Here is a 22,443-nt window from a genome sequence, read left to right as displayed (position 1 = left end):
TTTTGCCAACTTAATGAAGTAAATGAACCCAAATAACAATAAAAAGTTACTATAGCCAAAACCGGTTTGGCTCAGTGGAATAGAGCATCGGTCTGCAGACTGAAAGGTCCCAGGTTCAATTCCGGTCAAGGGCATGTACATTGGTTGCAGGCACATCCCTGGTGAGGGATGTGCGGAGGCAGCTGGTCATTGTTTCTCTCATCATCGATATTTCTAGAGCTCTATCCCTCTCCCTTCCTCTCTGTAAAAAATCAATAAAATGTATTTTTTTTTTAAAGTTACTATAGCCAATAGTTGAAAATCTGAGACTAGGAGGCACATCAACCAATTTAAATACACAGTCCTTGTTTGAATCTTAATTTCAACAAATCAATTTTTAAATCAATTGTGGCAAACAGAACATTGCAAGGATATTAAGAATTAATATTAAGGGATTGCTATAAGTTTATGGTATTGTAAATAATGTACTGTCCATATGCTTTTTAAAATCCCTTATTCATTAGAACAGCAGTTCTAAAACTTAATTTGACACCAGAATTGCTTTGTATGTTAAAAATTGCAGAGATCTTAAAGGACTTTTGTTTATGTGAGTTATACCTATTCACCAGAGAATAAGCATGAAGGAGAATGACTGAAGTGCCCTTTAATTCTTAATTAAGTATAAAGTTTAAAAATCCAATTTTGTGGTGATTCTTTTCTCTCATTACTAATTTTAAAAAACACAGCTACAGGCTCCTCTCCCCTCCTCTCCCAGCCGCAGCCCGGGGGCAGAGCGGGACCCCAGGACCATGTTCCACCACAAGCTGACGGCCCTCGACTACCACAACCCCGCCGGCTTCAACTGCAAAGATGAAACAGAATTTAGAAACTTAATTGTTTGGCTTGAAGACCAGAAAATCAGACACTACAAGATTGAAGACAGAGGTAATTTAAGAAACATCCACAGCAATTACTGGCCCAATTTCTTTGAAAAGTATCTTACAGATGTTAGCTGTCCTTTCAAGATTCAAGATCGACAAGAAGCAATTGAATGGCTTCTTGGTTTAGCAGTTCGACTTGAATATGGAGATAACACTGAAAAATATAAGGACTCAGTATCTGATAATACAAAAAATGTTGACAATGCAGCAAAAAAATGCAGAGCCATTGATCAATTTGGATGTTAATAATCCTGATTTTAAGGCTGGCATAATGGCTTTGGCTAACCTTCTTCAGATTCAACGTCATGATGATTACCTGGTAATGCTTAAGGTAATTCGCATTTTAGTCCAGGAACGCCTGACACAGAATGCAGTTGCTAAAGCAAATCAAGCAAAAGAGGGGTTGCCTGTTGCTTTAGACAAGCATATTCTTGGTTTTGACACAGGAGATGCAGTTCTTAATGAAACTGCTCAAATTCTTCGATTGCTGCATATATTGTAGAAGAGCTCAGAGAGCTACAGACAACAATTAATGAAGCCATAGTAGCTGTTCAGGAAATTATTGCTGATCCAAAGACACCACAGACTGGGGAAAGTTGGAAGATGAATCTTTTAGGATTTTAGCCTCTCACCTATTTAGTAGAGTTGGGAACCATGCACACTGTGGCATGTGTTACAGAATCACACATCACATTTTCAAGGGAAGAATCCCAGAAAATTGATTATGTTGTAGAGATTTCCATCATTGCTTTTTCTTTAATAAAGTTTGGGAAAGCAAAATAAATAAATAAATAAATAAATAAATAAATAAATAAATAAATAAAAAACACAGCTACAACTTAGTCTACAACTATGCAGTTTTCCACGAGTAATAGAAATTCTAAATATTAGGTTTTTGCTTTAAATAAGTATTGATTTCTATAACCCTCTCTTCCTAACTCAATCACCTAACTGCATTTTAAATATGGCCATTGTTAGAGGATAACTCTGTATTTAGATAAAACAAAATCTGGTAGAAGTCTAAAATTTGACACAAAGTCTTGGCTTGAATTAGGGAGAAGTTTTCTAACTAGAAAAGACATTGGAAGATATGTAAATTCACTTTGTCTCCTCCCCCAAATATATATATATATAACAGCAGACAAAGTAAAAATAAACTTTAAAAAAAAGAAATCCTCTAAAACAACATACATTCTCAATGGGCAAGAAGTGAACAGAAATAAAAGCAGTGAATGTGACTGTAGTTTTGGGTCTGATGAGCTCTATGTTTCAAGAAAGATGAGGGTTTGATTTCTAAGGCATAAGAGGCTCTCAATGTAAGTAACTCCTTTTGATAAGGAGGGGCCCAGAGTCAGATTCACTACTTAAAACAGACTAGAGTAGAGGGTCATTTTTGTTAAAAGGGAGCTTAGAAGTCAAAGAAATTCCAAAGTCCCAAAATGTGCAATCTTGTGTATGTGGGAAATTGTTACATTAATTCCATACTTAACAAAAATAAAAATGCAATGCAATTATGTCAATGTTTTTAGCATTTCATCTAGCAATACTATGTCTTAATAGATTAAAATTTTACCCTGATTTTCAGGTGGGGGAAAAGAAAAAACCACACACACACATCCTAAAATAATTTATCTCCCTTCGTACCAATTAAAAGACAGTACAATCCAAGGGCTGATTTTCCTATTACCAAATAGTCCCAAAATTAAAATTTCCTGGTTTTTATTACTAAACTAGAGGCCCAGTGCATGAAATTCCTGCTGGGGAAAGGGGGGGAGGGGTCCCTCATCCCGGCTTGTGCCCTCTCGCAATCTGGGACACCTCAGGTAGGTCAGAGATCAAGGCCTATTGGGGGCTTTCCTTCCGCCAGCTGCTAGCAGCTGGCCCCATCCTTGCTGCTGCCACTGCTTGCCATCTGTGCAGGGCTGCCCCCCAACCCCTTCCCCACTATTAGTTGCCTCCCTCTGCAGGTGACAGGCATGGGATGTGATTGCTTGGCTGGCCTGGGCGTCCCTCTGCAGAGCAATCTCTAGTCAGTCCCACACACCCGCCACAGCATCACTAGCTAGTGGCCTGGGCCTCCCTCTTTGAGGTGATCAATTGTGGGGCTCCATAATCGATCGCCACATAGAGGGTGACGTGGGACTCCTCTTTGGGGCAATGGATCGCGAGACCCCCCCTCCCCCCCATCAAGCCCCCCACAGAGAATGACCTAGGTCTTTCCCTGTGGGGCAATCGTGGGGTGATGGTAGACCCCCCCCACCAGCCAATCACATGGCACGGGCCTTGGCTGGCCTGACACCAGTGCATGTCATAGTGTGGTCGTCTGAAAGGTCGTCCAGATGGGTCGTTCAGCTGTTCTGTCCTCCAGTCGATTTGCATATTATCCTTTTGATATTATAGATTATTATAGGTACACTGCTGAGTACATGGCAGCATTTTAACTTTTCTAAATTCTTTCCTGATTCCTTAAAATTGGGACAAAATTCAAATTTAATGGCCTTCCAGATAAACTTCCTTGCCAAATTCAATAAACTAAATTACTACTTTTTAAATTTTTTTTACCTAATTCATAAAGAATTGCTATTTTGATAGTATTTAAAGTAAACTGCTATACTGAAATACTCAGTGCTTTAATTTCATGACCAACATAAATTCACAAAATCACAAATTCTCTAGAGATGTTTTTCTAACATTTATAGAATTCTATAATCTTAACTTTGTAGAAGCTTTAAAAACATTTCTAAAAACCATCTCTTGTGTCTTCAGAAGTCTGTCATTCTACCAGTTCTCAAACTTTTTAGTCTCAATACCCCTTCTAAACTCTTATTAAATATTTGCCGAAACCGGTTTGGCTCAGTGGATAGAGCATCAGTCTGAGGACTGAAAGGTCCTGGGTTCAATTCTGGTCAAGGGCATGTGCACTGGTTACAGGCACATCCCCAGTGGGGGGAGTGCGGGAGGCAGCTGGTCGATGTTTCTCTCTCATCAATGTTTCTAGCTCTCTATCCCCCTCTCTTCCTCTCTGTGGAAAATCAATAAAATATATTTTTAAAAAAATAAAAAAATATTTTTTTCTAATACAATCATTTTACAGTACTTTATTAAAGCATACTTTTTAACACAAAATAATATTATAAAGACATGCAGCAGGAACTGCAAATCAAAAACCCAAGGTACCACTTCATACTAACTATTAAAAAAAAAAAAAAAAGGATAACGATAAGTATTGGTAAGGATGTGGAAAAACTGGAATCCTCATATATTGCTGGGCGTACAAAGTGCAGTCACTTTACAAAACCATTTTGGAAGATCCTCAAAATGTTAAACACAGATTTACTATACAATCTAGCAATTCTACTGCTAAGTATATATCAAAAAAAAAGCATGTTCACACACAAAATATGTACACATAATATTCACAGTAGCATTATTCATAACTAGAGGCCCAGTACACGAATTTGTGCACCAATGGGGTACCTTAACCTGGCCTGTGCACTCTGGCAAACCGGAATCCTTCGGGGGATATTGGACTACCAGTTTCGGGCCCCATCCCCGCAGGCCTGAGCTGAAAACAGCAATCTAATATCCTGAGGGCTCGAGCCCTGGGCGGGCGCTATACCACTCAGGCTCATCCTGGCCCCCCTGTGCCTGCTGCCACTGCCACTGCCACTACAACTGCTGCTGGTAGCACTACCGCAGAGGAGGGAGAGGCTCGTGCCGCCACAGCTGTGATCGCCAGCTGTAAGCCCAGCATCTGATGTCCCTGTCAGCTGAGCGGTGCTCCCGCTGTGGGAGCACACTGACCACCAAGGGGCAGCTCCTATGTTGAGCATCTGCTCCCTGGTGGTCAGTGCACATCATAGCAACCGATCGTTCAGTTGCTTAGGCTTTTATATATATAGATAGCCAAAACATAGAAACCTTGTCCATCAACAGATAAATGAATAAAATGTGGGGTATTCAAACAATAGAATATTATTCAACCACAAATAGAATCTCAAAAATATTATGCTAAATGAAAGCCAGATGCAAAAAGCCATTTATTATATGATTTCATTAATATGAAATAGAATTCCACTGATATGAAACGCAAATCCAGAAAGACAGAAAATAGATTAGTGACTGCCAAGGGCTAAGGTGTGGTGTGTGTTGGGGGGGTGAAAATGCTCTAAAATTAGATAGTGGTGATGGTTGTACAAGTCTGTGACTATATTAAAAATCATTGAGTTGTATACTTTAAAGGGTAAATTTATGGGTTGTGATTTACATTTCAATAAAACTATTTTTTTTTAAACATTTAACACTCAAGGTTCAAGATTTAGTAAAAATAACCATTTAGATGGGTTTAACAAGAACATTCTTTAGTGAAATGCGTGTTTAACTGCATTTAAGTGCAATATCATAAAGAATATAAGTAGTATAGTTTTGTGCCACTGCTTTGATTTGTGCTAAGACACAAGCAGTTTTAGCCACCATCAACGAAAATGTCAACACAATAAAAAGACAAATAACTTCAGTATTACTATGAAAAGGAGTTTGACATCAAGGACCTCTTAAAAGAGTGATAGAGATCCCCCAGGGGTCCACAGACCACACTTTGAGAACTGTTGCTCTACACCACAGCTTCCGAAGATGCAAGTGCAATTAAAAGCTGTCCAAGAACAGACCTGAGGCTTTAAGACAATTCCAATTTTCTAAGCATATATCACTAATTTCTCAAAAGAAAAAAGGCAGTCTTTATTGTGATGGAAATTATTTCAGTAAATTAAATTTAAGCATCCCAATTTAAGAATTTAGAATCACTAACTTAATGGAAGGTTAAAATCGCCACAAAATCTCTCCCTGCCAGAGTGACTTAATTGGTTGAGCTGTGCACCAAAAGATTGACAGGCTAATTCCCAGTCAGGGTATATATCCAGGTTGCAGGTTCTAGAATATGAACAGTAACCTATCCAAGTTTCCCTCTCACATTGTTGTTTTTCTCTTTCTTCCCCCTCTTCTTTCCTGTCTCTCTAGACTCAATGGGTAAGAATTTAAATATTAAAAAAATTAAAATCTTCACGAAAGAACAAATTAAAAGTAGAAGAGCAAAAGGATTTAGTACAACACAGTAAGATGCTTTCTAAATAAACATTATAACACATAATGTTTATAGCATTTCTTTTAAAACTATACTATTTAATTCTTGCACACAAAAAGAGTAGACTTCTGATATTTCTACCCCATACTATAAATAACATGTCTAGCACAAGTAAGTTCAAAGCCACTACACACTTGTAAGAATAAACTGTCAGAGAATCAAAGAATTTTAGGTCTGGGAAGCTAACTTAGATATATTAATAGTTACTTAGTCTAACAACCCAATTTTACATGATGAGGAAACTGAGTTTGCAAGAGAAAAAGTAACTTGGCCAAAATAGCACAGCTAGCTAGCTACTAGCTGAGACAACAGTACCATGTTTTTATTTTTACTATGCCAATCAGATTCCCCAATTAGATATAGTGCAGAAAACACTGAACTTACATCACACCAAGGATGACCAAGACACTTTATCTGCCAAATAAAAATTTTGTAATGTTTGACACCACCAATCATATGTGAAAACAAATACAGAATTGAGAAAGGAAAAATTACAAATATAATAGCATAATGGAGAAATAAATCCTTGACTTCAAAAACTACAAAATTTCAATGAAGAATTGGAAGACACTTCGATGTCTACTTTTCATACAAATTTAGGGCAACATCTCTAAAGATAACTGATAAACATCTAAAGCAAAATATTTCCCTACATACTGACAAATCAGTGAACCTATCTATGGTTACAATATGACTTAAGACTTACCTGCAGGACTGTCAGCATTCTCTCCTGGGTGTAGCTGTATACCAGTAGAATCTATAGAGTTTACTGTAACTGTCTGTAGATTTGGCAACTGACCAGTGCTTAGACTAACTGGAGTTGAAGTCAAGGCTCCACCTGCTGCAACCTGGCCAAGCGTAAGTGTCTGAACAGGTGTCAAAGTTATTTGTTGGGCAGCAGTATTCTGTATTTGCAAATTCTGCAAGTTCTGGACCCCTTGTACTTGAAATGTTTGCCAAGTTATTTGTCCAGAAGGGGTCACTGTCTGTGCCTGAATTAAAAAGGTTCCAGGATTCAGCTGCAACTGAAGATTTTGCAAAGCCTGTTGTGATATATTTTGACCACTTGCTTGCACACCATGGATTGTCTGTGGTGTAATACCTTGCACAATTTGGGCTTGACTGGTTGGCTGCTGAGACTCTTGAAGTTGTAAATGTTGTACAACAGGCTGTGCTGTAGAAACCTGAATATTCTGAGCCTGTGTCTCTTCAGAAACAGGCGACTGGATGTAATTTCCCTGAAGATCTGAAGAATGGACTTGCCCACTAGAAGTAGTCAAGCTATTTGTGTTTTGTTGCAATATACCTGTACTGTCTATAGTAACAGGCAACTGTGATGAAGAGGACGTTGGCACAAATAAATCTGTATCAGTATTAGTTTCATTAATATCAGGAGAAACCCGCTCACCAGTCCTTTCTGAATTGTCTGAACTATCCATAGCTTGTCCTGTATTTATCAAATGTCCATCGGCATTAATGCCTGCAGTCATTGTCTGAGAACTGCCCGAGAGTCCCAAAGAATCTAGATCGACACTGTTGATTGGTACAAAGGTAATATTTCCTGGCAGACCAAGAGGCACATTAGCAACTACTTGGGTTTGGCCAGGAAAAGATGAACCACCAATTGTAACTCCCTGAACCTGGACTTGACCAGTCTGTGGTATGAGATTCTGAATATTAGCAGGAGGTGTTCCAGAGGCAAGCAAGGTTTGATTAGAGCCAGGAATGACCTGAATTTGACCACTTTCTTGATTTATACCGCCATTATCTGAAGTTCCTGTGAAGCCAATCTGAACCTGTTGACCATCTGTTGACTGAATCTGTGGTATTACTTGATATTGAACATTGGACACTGTACCATTCGATGACTCTGATCCTGGTGCAACTGAAAATATTTGTTGATTCTGCAAATTCTGAAGGGGAAGAACATACTGCCCACTCGAAGTAGCAGCACTTGGAATCTGTACTAGATTACCCGCTTCATCTTTTATAGTTGTAGGTGTGGCTGACAAAACCTCCCACCGGTTTGGTGCTCCTCCTAACTGTACAGCAGCCAAATCACCTGTCTGGATGAAGAAAACAAAAACTGTTTTGAGATATATACTTGTAGAGTTAAACCAGTCCTCAAAACTCTACAAACTGACATAAATCCTACTACCTAAAAATAAAAGTTCTCTTAATAACACAGTGGAGTTCAAATACAGAAGCAGTACTATATAACCTACAGCCTTGGCCAGTTGGTTAGAGCATCACCTGATACGCCACAGTTGCAGGTTGGATCCCCCAACAAAGCACATACAAGAATCAACCAATGAATGAACGAATAAGTAGAACAACAAATGGATCTTGATAGGTGAGTCGGAGTTCGGGCTCTCTTTCTCGCCCCTTCCCCCACAGAATATTTTAAAATTTCAGAAAATAAACTACAATAATTATCATTTCCAACTTTTTTATTGTAAAAATAACCCATGCTATTTGAGCAGGAAAATTTTTCAGTAAGCAGTCTTTGCTTTATGACCGCTAACTGATCTTTTATTCCCTCATCTATGATCTCTAATGCTATACAGTTAAAAATAATAGAAGTGGCTAGAAAAAAGTATAAACAGCTCAAACCAGACATACCTCAAACACTGAATTCAAAAAATATACAATGCACTAAAAATATCAGGTGTATTATATATGAGAAAAAAAGAAACATTACTAGTGCAGTATTATCAAACCATGTGAATTAGGTTTGAATATTATTAATCTAAATCTTTAATCAAATAATTCAAGTGACTCTTTGATGGCATGTTTTAATGCACTCCAGAACAAACTCCTGTCTAGGATTATTCTATTAGCAATTCTTTATTTTTCCCATGAATTACTTTTTAAAAAATGACACCTTTTTAAAAACTTAACAAGGAACTGTGGCTTTACCTACTATTCTATTTAAGTTTATAGTCAAGTGCCCAGTACTTACATTTTGCAATCTGTGACCTGTTGGAATCTCAGGTATCATCCCAATACTTTAAAATTAGATTGGAAAAACACCAGTGTAGAAAAGCAAAAAGCAATAAAATCCTACATGTCAATGTCAAAGGACAGAATTCTTTTTAGGGCATAGTAACAATGTCTAGCATTTTAGCTTTTTTTTAATGCCAAGAACTCTAATTGGGGTTTATAAGATTTTATTACTTACTCCTTTCAACAATACTGAGGTAGTGTTAGCATTATTCATATTTCACAGAGGAGAAAATTGAGGGACAAATCACAGAGCTATCAAGTGCCAAGACAAGATATAAAACTAGGCCAAGTCTAACTACAGAACCCAGACCCTTACATACTATTCCATACTGTCACCCACTAAGAAATGGGATAAACACATGACTAATGAAATCCTGTATTAATTACCATCAAAATAAAATAATTCCTATCCCACTTCCTTCTAGATCTATGTGATTTCCTAAACCACCACAAATAACTAGGCAATGAGAGCAGAAGCATATCTAGCCCAGCATTCTAAACCCAGGATCCATGCCTGCATTTCAAAGGATCTTTGAATCCTCTAATACAGTACCAACTTTTTGAGAAAGTGAAAAGTACAATGGGGGAGGGGATGATAGGGCTTAATCATATTCTCAAAAGGGGTCTATGACCATAAAAAAAGGTTAGACAAGTACTGTTCTCGCAACATAACCCATTCCACATTTCTATTACAAATATTACCGAACCAGAATATTTTAAAAGTTTATTAAAGAAACTCACTACCTAATTTTCATATCGGAATAGTTAATATATATTTCAATGGATAAAACCACAGTATTAATGACACAACTCAAGGTATTTGTGCATATCTGTCAAAATGAAATAAGCAGATGAGAAATTCCATGAAATAAACTATCTTTTTCGTCAAATGGCTCACATCTATCTAAGCAGAAAAACACATACATGCTACTACATGTGAAAAGTATATACTAGCCATATGATCAAAACACTATTTGGGAACATAGAAGCCTAAAAAAACTATTATCTCACATAAGATATATTTAAAGTAATTTTAGAATAAAATTTAATAATTCATTTGGGTAATTAGAAAATAGAGACAGAGGAATTACTAAAGATAGAGTAAGTCACAGACAAAAAGAAACATGTAGTTTGATGTTCAAGAGAAGATCCAGAAAAGGCTCAGATTCAGAGAAAAGGATAACAGGACTAGACATTTTTGTCAGGGCCTGTAGTAAATGGCTTTGTATATTCTAGTAAGGAGTTTAGACTTTATTCTGCAGACAGTAAATGAAAGCTATAAAAGGTTTTTAAACAAGTGGTACAATCAGATCTGTTTCATAAAGATAAACTAAGGCCCAGTGAAGGAGACTGAAAGGCGGAAAAGAATACAAGCAGAAAAACTGGGACTCATTACAAACATCTAAGCCTGAACTAAAACAATGATCACTTAAATACAATCTTTGTCCTAGCCGGTTTGGCTCAGTGGATAGTGCGTCAGCCTGAGGACCCAGGGATCCCGGGTTCAAGTCCAGTGAAGAGCATGTACCTTGGTTGTGGGCTCATGCAGGAGGCAACCAATCAATGTAAGACACATCTATGTTTCTGTCTTTCCCTCTCCCTTCCACTCTCCCTAAAAATCAATGAAAAAATATCCTCAGGTGAGGATTAACAAACAAAAAATATAAATAAATAAATAAATAAATAAATAAATAAATAAATAAATACAGTCTTTTAAATCTATCAAACTTAAGTCATTAAAATGAAGAACCAACCATTAATGTCACACATCATTCAACTTCTATATGGTATAAAAATTAGAAGGTTAAATCATCTTTTCTTATGTTAAAGTAACAATTCACATTTCATTTCAGTCTCTCTTGGCATTTTAAATAAGCTAAAGATATGTTAGTCTGTACTTTATATTGAAACCTGCAGTACAGTATAATATCTAAAATCCAATCCTTGTTAAGATTATTGATCATCTTTAAAGAATCAACTGTTGAAATTTTTTCTGACCACCATTAAATTTATAATTATTTAACCTATATAAAAGAATATAGTGTCTCAGATACAGATTAACTATATATTACTAGCATTTAGGCCTTTTATCATCTTTTAAAAAGTTAACTTATGACATATAAAGTATTCATTTCTCAGAAAAATAAAAGGGCAGATATTCAACCATCAGTGAACTGCTTTCTAGTCAAGAAATTCTTTGAAAATAAATACAACTACTCAAATGACAATTCTGAGTAAATACTACCCAGGCACCCCCTTCCCTCTGCAGAAGCTAAATAAAAATAAACTGTAGTACCACGTTTTCCCAACAAAGCAGGTTATTAATTGAAGGGAAATCCCTTCTCAAAAAAGAAACTACAAAAAAAAAAAAAAAAAAAAAAAAAAAGGGAAATCCTCAAACCTAGGACAAAAATGATTTGAACATTTTTTAATTAACTGAAGGTGAAAAACATATAAAAATATTTATGCCCTGGCATGTGTCTCAGGTGTTTAAGCAACCGCCCTTGCACTGAAAGATAGATAATTCCAGGAATGGGCACATAAGCAGGTTGAGGGTTTGATCCCAATTGGGGGGCATGCATGAGGCAACCAATTGATGTTTCTCTATCACATCATTGTTTCTCTCTTTCTCTCTCTCCCCCCTCCCTTTCCCTTCCTCTCTCTTTGAAATCAATGGAAAAAAATGACCTCAAGCGAGGATTAAAATTTATGTATGTATTATGTATTTATGCATTTATTAATGTGGTTTATTTGGCCCAATGCATTTATTAATGTGGCTTATTTGTTTATTTGGCCCAAGCCAGGGGGTGGGGAAAATATATAGGAATAGCAAGAGATAATTTAATATAAAGGAGGGGGGAAAAAAACAGCAATAAGCTAGCTGGTTTGGCTCAGTGAATAGAGCGTTAGGACTCTTCTGGACTGAAGAGTCCAGAGTTCAATTCTGAGCAAGAGCCTGTACTTCAGTAGCAGGCTCAATCCTGGTCCTGGTCAGGGCATGGGGGAGGCAGCCAATCAATGTGTCTCACTCACATTGATGTTTCTCTTTAAGTCTTTCACTCTAAATATTCTTGGGTGTGGATTAACAAAAAGAAGAAAGCAATAAAAAATGTTTTTCTTTAATGAAATAATTTAGTTTTAAAAGATTTACTAAATGTTAATTTTTAAAACCCTCACTACAGAATCTTTTTTTAAACTGATTTTTAGAGAGAGGAAGGGAGAAACATCAATGTGAGAAAGAAACGATCAGTTTGCCCCACTACAAGCCCAAACCCGGGCCCAACTTGGGATCACACCTGCAACCTAGGTATGTCCTCTAATGGGGAATCAGATGCTCCAAACAAGTGAGCCACTCAGAGCTGTTTTTTTTGTTGTTGTTGTTGTTGTTTTTTAATGGAATGGGGGAAAATACTGAATGAGAAAACTAATAGACTTCCATGATTTAAGCTAAGATTGTGCTGGGGAAAGAGGAATATATTGCAATAGCAAAAAGAACTCAGAACTGAGTTCTGGTCCTAGCTAGAACTATAGAATTGTGTATTACTTAGAGCAGAACTTCTGTTAAAAATGGGGGGAAATATTACCTTAGAGAGTTGTAAGAGTCAAAACTGCTAACCTTTATAAACTATACGGCATTATACAACCCTAAGGCATCATTATGATTACTAAGATTTTAAGGACAGATTTGAAAAGCACCCATTAAGTGACTAGCACAATTCCTGGATCAGTATTTGTTGAGTGAATAGTTAAAGGTATCTTACTTTAGAACCATTGCAAAGAAAATGACAGGAAAAAAAAATGGATCAACAAAACTGACCCTGAGATATTAGACTTCTGCAAAAAACTCTACAACAATTTTAAACCTATTTATTTCCATAATTCCACAATGAATAAATCCCAAATATTTCAAACTACAAAGCCTACTAAGACCATTCATTTGTAAGAAATTTCATCAGCAGCATACCACTAAAACACATAAAATACTCTCCATACCAGAAGGGAAAGGGCTAAATTAGAAAATCATCTAAGACCAAAAAGAGCTGTAAAAACTCTGCCGTTAGGCTATCTGGAAATACTATACAAAACAAAAGAGAGGCCATAAAATCACATAACCAAGGCAAGAACTAGTATTTGGTTTAGGATCAAGATAACCCTTCACATAAGCTTTAGACTAAAAGAAAAATCCACCTGTGTTTCTCTCAGTAACTTTTAATATTCTCATTGGACAACAAAATACTATCTAAACACTTCCTGTATTTAGGTGGAAGTTGGCATTACTGTAAAAAGTTTTAACTGAAGGTACTCTGAGGTTCCTTCTGCATATAAACACACAATAGTAATTACAGTGACAGGACCACAACCCAGAGTAGCCCTGAAACATTACTACAGCAGTTCATTACAAGGACATTCTCCAGTACAACCAGGATATAAAAATGGGGTGGAGGTGGGGACCTGGGGATAAGAGAAAAGAAAAAAAGGTTTATCTTCTCAGATAATATGTGTAGATAGGGAAAAATAAAAAATTCATACCACTTACTGCATAGCATTTGAAAAGGATTTTAACTTCTCACTTCCCACAAATAGCTTTATATGAAAACCAAAGAGGCAAGCAAAGAGTGTAACCAGAAACAAGAAAGTATGAAGCTAAGGTAGAAACAAATGAAAAACCATTCTTAGGTAAGTTTCTTGAAATCATCAAGGAACACTAAAGAACTCAGACTTCAAATAAAAACAAATACCTAATGAATTCATTACAATGACAATGTAGATTTTTTTTAAGTAATGGTAAAAATAACCTTTTTTAAAAATAAGCTATTTATTTTTTAGCTCACCAACATTTGTATACTAAATGAACACTTAATTTACAACCTAAAGTGAAGGTCAAGCAACAACTTTTATAATATGTAGTTGTACAGCTTATTACACTATAGTACAAATGAAATAAATTAATAATCCGTAAGTACACACAAATGCAAAACAGACAAGTTAATATGTCACAAAGGTCTACTTTACTTATACTTTGTTCCCTGATTTATTACAAAAATTACACAAAAAAGGAGGACCTATGTAATTCTTCCAACAATAAAAATTTTTTTTTAAATTAACTACACAACTTTTAATAATAAAGTAAGAAAAGAGCCTTGCCATCAGAGTCCCTGGTGTAGGGCAATACAGGTGAGATTGTTTTGTGATTAGATCTATTTAGAATAGTACTAAGGGTATCTATCCATTCTTGGTCAGGATCCAGGATGAATCCATATAATATTAAAACAAATTCTAAATTTGAAATATTTAAAGCAAATCTCCAGTGCAGGTGATTGACTTTTCAATAACCTTTTAATCCTAAAATACCAAACTAAACTGGCATAAGATTGAAATATATATATGTATTTAACTGACTTTAAATATAACAATACTATATGCAATGTGGTACCCTGGACTGGATTCTGGAACAAAAAATGGACAATAGTAGAAAAACTGGTAAAATAAGAATAAAATTTGTCGTTAATAATACTGTATCATTGTTAATTTCCTAATTTCATACCTAAACTTGGTTAAGTTGCAACTAACATGTCTATATTAATATTAGGAGAAGCTGGATGAAGGGTAACCCTCAAGTTCTATCTTTGCAACTTTTCTGTAAATTTAAAATTCTTCCAAAATAAGAATTTAAAAAAAAAAAAAAAAAAACACAGCTACAAAATAAAGTTGTCTGTAGATGTCTCAAGATTCCCAGTAATTTGAGTAATTAAAGCAGATGACCTACGCACATTTTCAGGTGGGAAAAAAAAATTGCCCATAAAATCATTACTGTAAATTCTCATTTTCTGAGATGCACATGTTGGAAATTCATCTGAACAAGAAAAATAATTTTCCCATTTCCTAAGGCAAATATATTCAAGCCAGTCTTACCAATTTTACTCAGTGAAAAATTTTCTGTACAGTTACCAAACGAAGAAAAAAAATGCTCCAACTTATTCTAGTTCATGTTCATCTACAGGAAATATATATCAGTAGAGAGTAGTTCGGAGTATGAGTTGAAGAGGAATGGAAACAACTTTTCTACAAGTGATATATGGCCACAGTAGGCTAAAGCTGGAGATAATATTCCATTCCTGGGACTGAGATTCATGTAAGATTCACACATACATGTACATACACATATTTTCACCTTCACTTCCTCCTTTACTTCTCCCCTCCCCCATCGGTGACCTGATACCTAAACATGGTTAAGTTGCAACTACAAAAAGTTTTTTGTTCTAACTGAAAATATTAAAAAGTAGAAGCAATCTGGCTTGCAATTTTACTTATGCAGTAGTTTCATTCTGTCTTGTCATTGTAGAGCTAGAGAGATGTAGTTAAGGTTTATCAATCAATCAAAAATTAAGTTTAAAACTTAAAAGTCATACTTTTTTTTAAGACACTAAAACCATTCATCTCTCTCTACACTATAACTTGAAGCACTAAAATTACAAATACAACATTTAACAACATAGCTTAACTTTGGCTTCACTTTTAATGCCTAGAAATATTAAGAATATCCAGCAGACTATATCAAATATCAAACGGTTTTTGTCTTCTGTGACTACTTCCAAATATCACTACACACAAGTCAATTTTTATAATCCACCTCAAAGGAAAATGCATCAATTACTTTAATAAGTAAATACATCTACGTGTTACACTAATGCAACAGCAATGATTCCAGCAAATATAAAAGTCACAAGCAACAGTGCTAAAAGCTGTTTTTGAATTAAGCCCTCAGATAACCCATCAGCTCCTCCCCCTGCTCCAGACACTCTAAAAACACTACAAAAAAGCGTCTTACCATGTCCCATCAGACTAGCAATGGTAACAGGGCTTTACTAACTAAATTCAGCTGTTTTAAGTGTGGTGTGCATTAGCATGCATGGAAGTACAACTTCTTACATATACTTTTGTTTTTAACACTGGTATCCAGGTTCAATTTCAAAAGCCAAAATATTATCTAACTTCAGCGACTCCAACAGCCGCTAATTAAATGTTTCACTTATTTATTCGACTTGTGAAAAATTACTGCAAAATAAGTCTGCAAAAACTAAAATTCGACCATTTAGAATGGCCACTGAAAAAGCACTTCAAAGTACCCACTCCTGCATACAAAAAGATAATTCAAAGAGTAAACCTTCCTTTTTTCTTTTCTTTTCTTTTTAAACAATTTACGGTTTAAATCAGTAAGCTCTAGTAACTTCCAACCGAAAAGGCTCCAGGTTCAAAAACCCTAAAAACTACAGACGCTGTGCCTCTGGCTGATACTATCTATGGCCGATAGGCTGTGCTTGGAAATTCTGTGGTGTGCAGGCAAGGAGTTCTCGGCGGCGATATGAATTACTCAAACATCCATTTTGGAGTCTCCCACCCCCGCCCTCCCAGGCCTCATTTTGTAGTGAACGTGGATCGAGGTTCCGCAGCGACCATGTAGGGAAAGCCTGGGCTGGCTTCGGGCCCCAAACAAGCCTGCGGAGGAGCAGGAAAGGGCGCGCTGGCCGCGCGATCCGGGAAGGCGCGGGCGCCGGGGAGGGCGGCCTCGGGGCGGCGGGAGCGCCGCGGGCCTGGGATGGCGGGCGCCGGGCCTCGGCGGGGGCGGGCCGCGCGCGCGCGCGGGACTTACCGCTCCGGCTACGGCGGCGGGGTCCCCGGCGGCGGCGGCCGCCTCCTCCTCGTCGTCGTCGCCCGGCGAGGTGGGCCCAATCTTGCTGCAGGTAGCGGCCAGCAGAGCGAGCGGTGACGGCTGAGTGTCCTACCCCCGAGGGGCGGGTTCAGAGAGGGAGACAGGGGGAGGGGTGGCGGTTAGGGCCGGGCCCGCCGCTCGCACAGGAAGTGCGACCGGTCCTCGCAGGCGGCGCCCGGGCGAGCGCCAGCCCGCGCTCACGGCCTCCTCCTCCTCTTCCTCCTCCTCCTCCTCCCGCACGCCGGCTCGTGTCCTCCCGCTCGCACGCACTCCCGCTCGGGCGTCCGCGGGAAGGCGGGCGGCGGGCAGCGCGCCGGGCCTCCACCTTCAGCCCGAGCCCACCTCCGGGAGGGCGCGCGCTCACACACACACGCACACGCACACTCACACACAAAAAGGCGGGCGGCGGGCGGCGGGCGGGGGAGAGCGGGCGGGGTCGGAGCGTTGGCGCCTCGGGCGGCCGCTCCGGGGCTGGGGGAGGGGAGGGGAGGAGAGAGGCGCGGAGGGAGGGAGGGCAGAGCGAGGGGAGGAGAAAGCGGCGCGAGGGGGGAGCCGGCCAGGGCTCGGCCGCGCCTCACCTGGGCCGCCGCCGCCGCCACCGCGCCGTTTCCGTGCTGCTGCTGCTGCTGCTGCTGCTGCAGATACTCGCCGTGGCCGCCGCCGCTGCCGCCGCCGCCGCTGTCCACGTCTAAGGCAGCCATTTCCTCTTGTTTCACGGGCTTTTCAGGAGCTGCAGGCACAGCGCGGGGGGGGAGGGGGGAAAAGGGGGAGGAAGGCGGGTGGAGGAGAGGGAGGGGGCCCGCGGGCCGAGTCGAAATTATTCCGAAAGCCCGGACCCGCTCCCCTTCCCCTCCCCCACCCGCCCCGCGGCGGCGGCGGCGGCGGCGGCGGCTCCCTCCTCCCCTCCCGCGGCTGCCCCCGCCCGCCGCGCTGTAACCCTCCTCCTCCTCCTCTATCCCTCCTCCTCCTCCCCGCGCTGCCCCTGCCCCCTCTCCTCTCCTCTCCTCCCCTTTCCCTCCGCGCCGCTCGCTCGCACTCGCGCTCGCTCCTCTCGCACCGTCAGTCACTCACACGCCCGCCCGCCGCCCGCGCCCGCGCGCGAGGGGATGCGCTCCCAGCGGACCGGGCCGGCCGCCCGCCTGGGGCCCGGCGGGGACACGGCGCTGCTGGGGCTGGAGGGGCGGACCGTGGCGGCTGGCGGGGAGGGGACTGCGGCTTTCTGCCTCTCACAGACACTCGGTCGCACACACGGGGCCGGGAGCCGGCGGCGGCGGCGGCCCGGAGCGGGCTGTGGGCGGCGGCGGCGGCGGCAGCAGCAGCAAGGGTTGCTCTCTCGGCTTTTACGTACCGGTCATAGTGTGTTTAGGGCACCTCAGGCGGGGCTCCCCGCCGCCTTACACATGGTGAGGAGCGAAGGCGGCGGCGGCGGGAGAGGATGCGGGAAGCGGCGGCGGACACGGCCGGAGCGGTCCGGGGAAATTTTTTTTCCTATTTTGATTGACTGTGCGGGAAACACAAAAGGTGGAGCCTCCAGCCCAAAAGGGGGGAAGAGGGTGACAGCCCGCCCGGAAGTCCCGCCCCTCTTCTCCGCGTCCATTCGCCGCCACGCTCGCCGTCGGCGGTGCTCATTGGCCCGGGCGCCCGTCCGTCGCTCAGCCCGGCTGCGCGCTTCCTGTTTGCCCCGCGGGTGGAGGGGAGAGACAATGAGCGGCCTAGGCGGTGTAGGTTCCCGAAAGCCGCTACCGCTGGCCTATCGCCCCGCTGGGCCCGACTTGCTCGCCCGCTGCCGCTGCCAGACCCGAGGCGCAGGCCTCTTCCGCCTCGCGGGCGCCCGAAGCGGGCCTTGCCGAGCTGGGCTGAGGAGGAAATCTTTCCCCGGGGGCTCGGCTCCACTCGACGCTTCCTCCATCTCGGCCGGATCTCCCCTGGGCCTCGCGCGCTCGGAGTCGCCGCTTCCCTGCGCTGCCGGGAGGCCGCCGCCGCTGCCGCTCAGCCCCGGGGCTGCTGCCGCGGCCGCCGCCGCTACTGAGCGAACCGGACCCGCCCCGCGAGCCCGGGGGGAGGGAGCTGGTATTGGGGGAGACACCCCTTCCGAGGCTGGAGGAGGATTTTCTCTGACTTTCAGCGCCTAGATTCAGTCCCAGTCATCTCGGCCCCATCCCCCTTAGTCCCAGGTTTCCTTCCACTTCATCTCCCACTTTTGTGTACCCTGGAAGCAGGCACTTAAAAACAAAGAAATAATCCACCTCACAGAGAGCAGAGCTTTCCTTCTTGCCAATGGCACCGAAGCAGCCACTTTCAAGTATATTTAAAACGTGGCATGTGTGTATATGTAAATACACATATATTTTATACATATAATGTATATATATAATTATAAGAGGTGCAGGATACTTTTTATTTAAAAATTCAGTCACATCATATTCTCTGTTTCTTACTCGTCTTGGTAACAAGTCAAATGTGAAAAAAAAAAAAAAACCAACACATGCCTACATGTTTTAAATACTGAATCTCAGCGAGTATTTTTTTTTTCTGGGAACATTTTAGTTATACTTTAAAATCTCGTCTCACTTATTAGATTAAGTAAATACTCCTTTTCTCTTTGGCATCCTTGCTATGTTGCTGTCATCCTGGAGAGGAAAATGCTGGGGTTTTTGTGTGTGTTTTGCCAACTAAGAGAAATCTATCTCTGCCTATTACCTTTAAATCTAATTGCCAAGAAAGGTTATGTTAAAGAGGTGGAAATGCTGTCCACAATAGCCTTTTTCTAGAAATCTGACTCAAGCAAGAATCCAGTTGCTGGGATTATATTTTGTGTGACAACACTGTGCCAAGGGATGGGGTTGTAAAGCCCGGCACTTAAACTACATTTGTGTGTGCCAACTGAAAAGGAACTCGTAATCCATTTGTGAGTGATTCCCAGTTCTAAAGCACATACTTTTGACCTGTTCTCATAGGATAAGAGAAGTCATATGGTTACTTGGCACCCATTTGTACAAAAGATAGACTTCCAGGGAAGTGACCTAAAAATCACAAGCAGGCAAAGCAAGACCATATGAATCCAACAAAGGGCTTGATCTCTTCCAAAACACATTTTAGTCTCATAAGTAGAAGAATAATTTTAAAAGCTAAGTAGCATAAACACTATACTATTTTACACTTTCATTTTAAAGAAAATAAGCTGATTTGGGGGGGGGGGGTAGAAAAAGAGGGGACTGAAGAGGAAGACAAGTGGAGTTGCAGAGGAGGGAAATCATAGTATTGTCTCTCTTCTTAGCCTATAGATCTGTGGGATAGAAAATAGCTCTCCCTAGAAGAGTTGTTGTTTTTTCCCCAGCTATTTTTCCAGGAATAGGGACATATGTTATGGGTCTAAGATACCACCTCCATGCCCCTTTTACAGTCTTAGTCCAGCCACCCGTAGAGAGTAAAGTATTTGGCCACAAGAATTCATTTCTTCATTGATACCACCTGACAAATGAAACCATTTTGAAACTTTTTTGGTCCGTAGACCATTCTGACAAAATGCAAAGACTTTTAATCTTTCTGGAAAAAAAAGTAACTTACCAGATATAGCAATTCTGCTGTTAATATGATGGTTTTAAAAGATATATGTGCTGAAAGCATCACACTCAAATTCAGAGGACCCTCTCAGATCACACTTAAAAGGGTGATTGCCATGGAATATTAAGAAGGTTGGAAATGGTCTCTGCAAAAAACACCTTTTCTTAACTATTCCAGTACTACAGTCAAACCTTGAAATACAGTTTATGTTCATTAAAAGCTGCCTGTTTTCTCAGCAGAGGTTACCCTCACAATGATACCTACTGCTATATCATATAGGAGTCCAGAATAGCAGTTCCTTATCAGAAAAGTACTGTGCTGAAAATTATTTATACTTTTTCCTTTCCGAAGATGATTTGAGGAAGTTCTGTGCTGGCCACTGTTTACATCACAGTAGGAGATCTGGGTGTCAATTGCTTTTCCCTCATCCTCAATTTCCTCACTTGGAGAATATTATGCTAAGTGAAATAAGCCAGTAAGAGAGAGACATTATCACATGCTCTCACTCATATGTGGAATCTAATGAACGAAATAGATCCAGAGAGCCTAGCCGGTGTGGCTCAGTGGTTGAGCATAGACCTATGAACCTGGAGGTCACTTCGATTCCTTGTCAGGGCACAAACCTGGGTTGTGGGCCACAAATCAATGATGTTTCTATCTCCTCCCTTCCTCTCTGAAGTCAATAAAAATATTTTTTAATAGATCCAGAGATATAGAAGCATAGAAAAGACTGCAGAATGTCAGAGGGAAGGCAGGGGAGGGCGGGTGAGGAGAGATCAACCATATATACATAACCCATGTAGACCATGGTGAAGGCCTAGGGCAGAGGATGGGTGGGCTAGAAGGGGTCAATTGGGGGAGTAAGGGGAGAGGGGACATATGTAATACTTTCAACAATAAAGACTTAATTTTTTTAAATCTTATATGTTATGTAATTTTCTTAAATCCTTTGGAAACCAATGAATATCTAAAGGCCCTGAAGACTTCTATAGATCTGCATGAACTCTTTCACCCATTTTCAATCCCCTTTTTCTCTACAAAGAGAAGAGACCACTAGGTAATGCTTGGTTCACATCTACAAGAGACCAGCCATTCCGTATTAAAAACAGCCAAAGCGACGCAGGTGGCAGCCACCTCCTTCTCAACACCACAGCTGCCCGCAGACCCCTCGTGAAACCCAAGATTGTCAAAAAGGGGAGCAGGAAGTTCATCCAGCACTAGTCAGACCCACATGTCAAAATTAAGCGGAACTGGCGGAAACCCAGAGGCATTGACAATAGGGTGCGTAGAAGATTCCAGGGCCAGATCTTGATGCCCAACATTGGTTCTGGGAGCAACAAGAAAACAAAGTGCATGCTGCCCAGTGGCTTTCAGAAGTTTCAGGTCCCCAAGGAGCTTGAAGTGCTGCTGATGGGCAGCAGACCTCACTGTGCTGAGGTGGCTCACACTGTCTTCTCGAACAACCGCAAGGCCATTGTGGAAAGAGCAGCCCAGCTGGCCATCAGAGTCACCAATCCCAATGCCAGGCTGCGCAGTGAAGAAAATGATTAGACAGATGGTTTAAATGTAGTATTTGTGTTACTAAAATCAAAATTCTGCCATCTGACATTTTGACAAATAAATAAATAGATACAGCCAAAGCTCTGGTTAACTCACCCCTAAAGGATTGCCTTTCCTCCCAGCCCCTACTGCTTGCCTCCTGAGCATCTATTACATGGACCACATGAAATTGCCAATATTCAACCTTTTTTTTTTTTTTAATCTAGAAAAAGTAGCTGTTATGTATAGTTTTACCTAAATCAATGTGGGGTTTTTAAAATATATTTTTATTGATTTTTTTTATAGAGAGGAAAGGAGAGGGATAGAGTTAGGAACATCAATGAGAGACAAGCATTGATCAGCTGCCTCCTGTACACCTCCCTACTGGGGATGTGCCCACAACCAAGGTACATGCCCTTGACTGAAATTGAACCTGGGACCCTTCAGTCCCCAGGCCGACTCTCTATCCAGTGAGCCAAACTAGCCAGGGCCAATGTTTGATTTTTTTTATTTAACTTTTGTTTTTGTGATTGTGACCCTCCTTTTTGACCTGCCCCCGCCCC

The 22,443-nt window shown here is 40.9% G+C and overlaps 1 protein-coding gene and 2 pseudogenes across 5 annotated transcripts in view; 2 read left to right on the top strand and 1 right to left on the bottom strand.

The window, feature by feature from the left end:
- SP3 (Sp3 transcription factor) overlaps nucleotides 1–18,792 on the bottom strand; it is a 43,214-nt gene extending 24,422 nt beyond the window's left edge. Inside the window, exons 1-4 of one of the 5 annotated variants that reach the window (XR_004984792.2) lie at nucleotides 18,126–18,788; nucleotides 17,356–17,507; nucleotides 16,718–16,846; nucleotides 6,767–8,126 (exon numbers count right to left, since the gene is read on the bottom strand). Coding sequence is in view for 4 of the 5 variants with exons in the window: in XM_036420661.2 (XP_036276554.1) it covers nucleotides 6,767–8,126; nucleotides 16,718–16,846; nucleotides 17,356–17,507; nucleotides 18,126–18,132 (1,648 nt within the window). In the remaining variant the exon portion in view is untranslated. Of the gene's footprint in view, nucleotides 1–6,766; nucleotides 8,127–16,717; nucleotides 16,847–17,355; nucleotides 17,508–18,125 lie in introns of all 5 variants that reach the window. The other 4 variants (XM_036420661.2, XM_036420658.2, XM_036420659.2 and 1 more) reach the window with 4 other exon arrangements.
- On the top strand, nucleotides 732–1,527 carry LOC118708986 (annotated as a pseudogene).
- A 2,566-nt stretch (nucleotides 18,793–21,358) lies between the features above and the next one.
- On the top strand, nucleotides 21,359–21,907 carry LOC118709282 (annotated as a pseudogene).
- The last annotated feature ends 536 nt before the right edge of the window (nucleotides 21,908–22,443 follow it).

The sequence above is a fragment of the Pipistrellus kuhlii genome, unplaced genomic scaffold (assembly GCF_014108245.1).
Source record: "Pipistrellus kuhlii isolate mPipKuh1 unplaced genomic scaffold, mPipKuh1.p scaffold_m20_p_7, whole genome shotgun sequence".
Classification (NCBI taxonomy): domain Eukaryota; kingdom Metazoa; phylum Chordata; class Mammalia; order Chiroptera; family Vespertilionidae; genus Pipistrellus; species Pipistrellus kuhlii.
The sequence above is the reverse complement of the archived record's forward strand: the minus strand, read 5'-3'. Positions and strand labels throughout refer to the sequence as shown.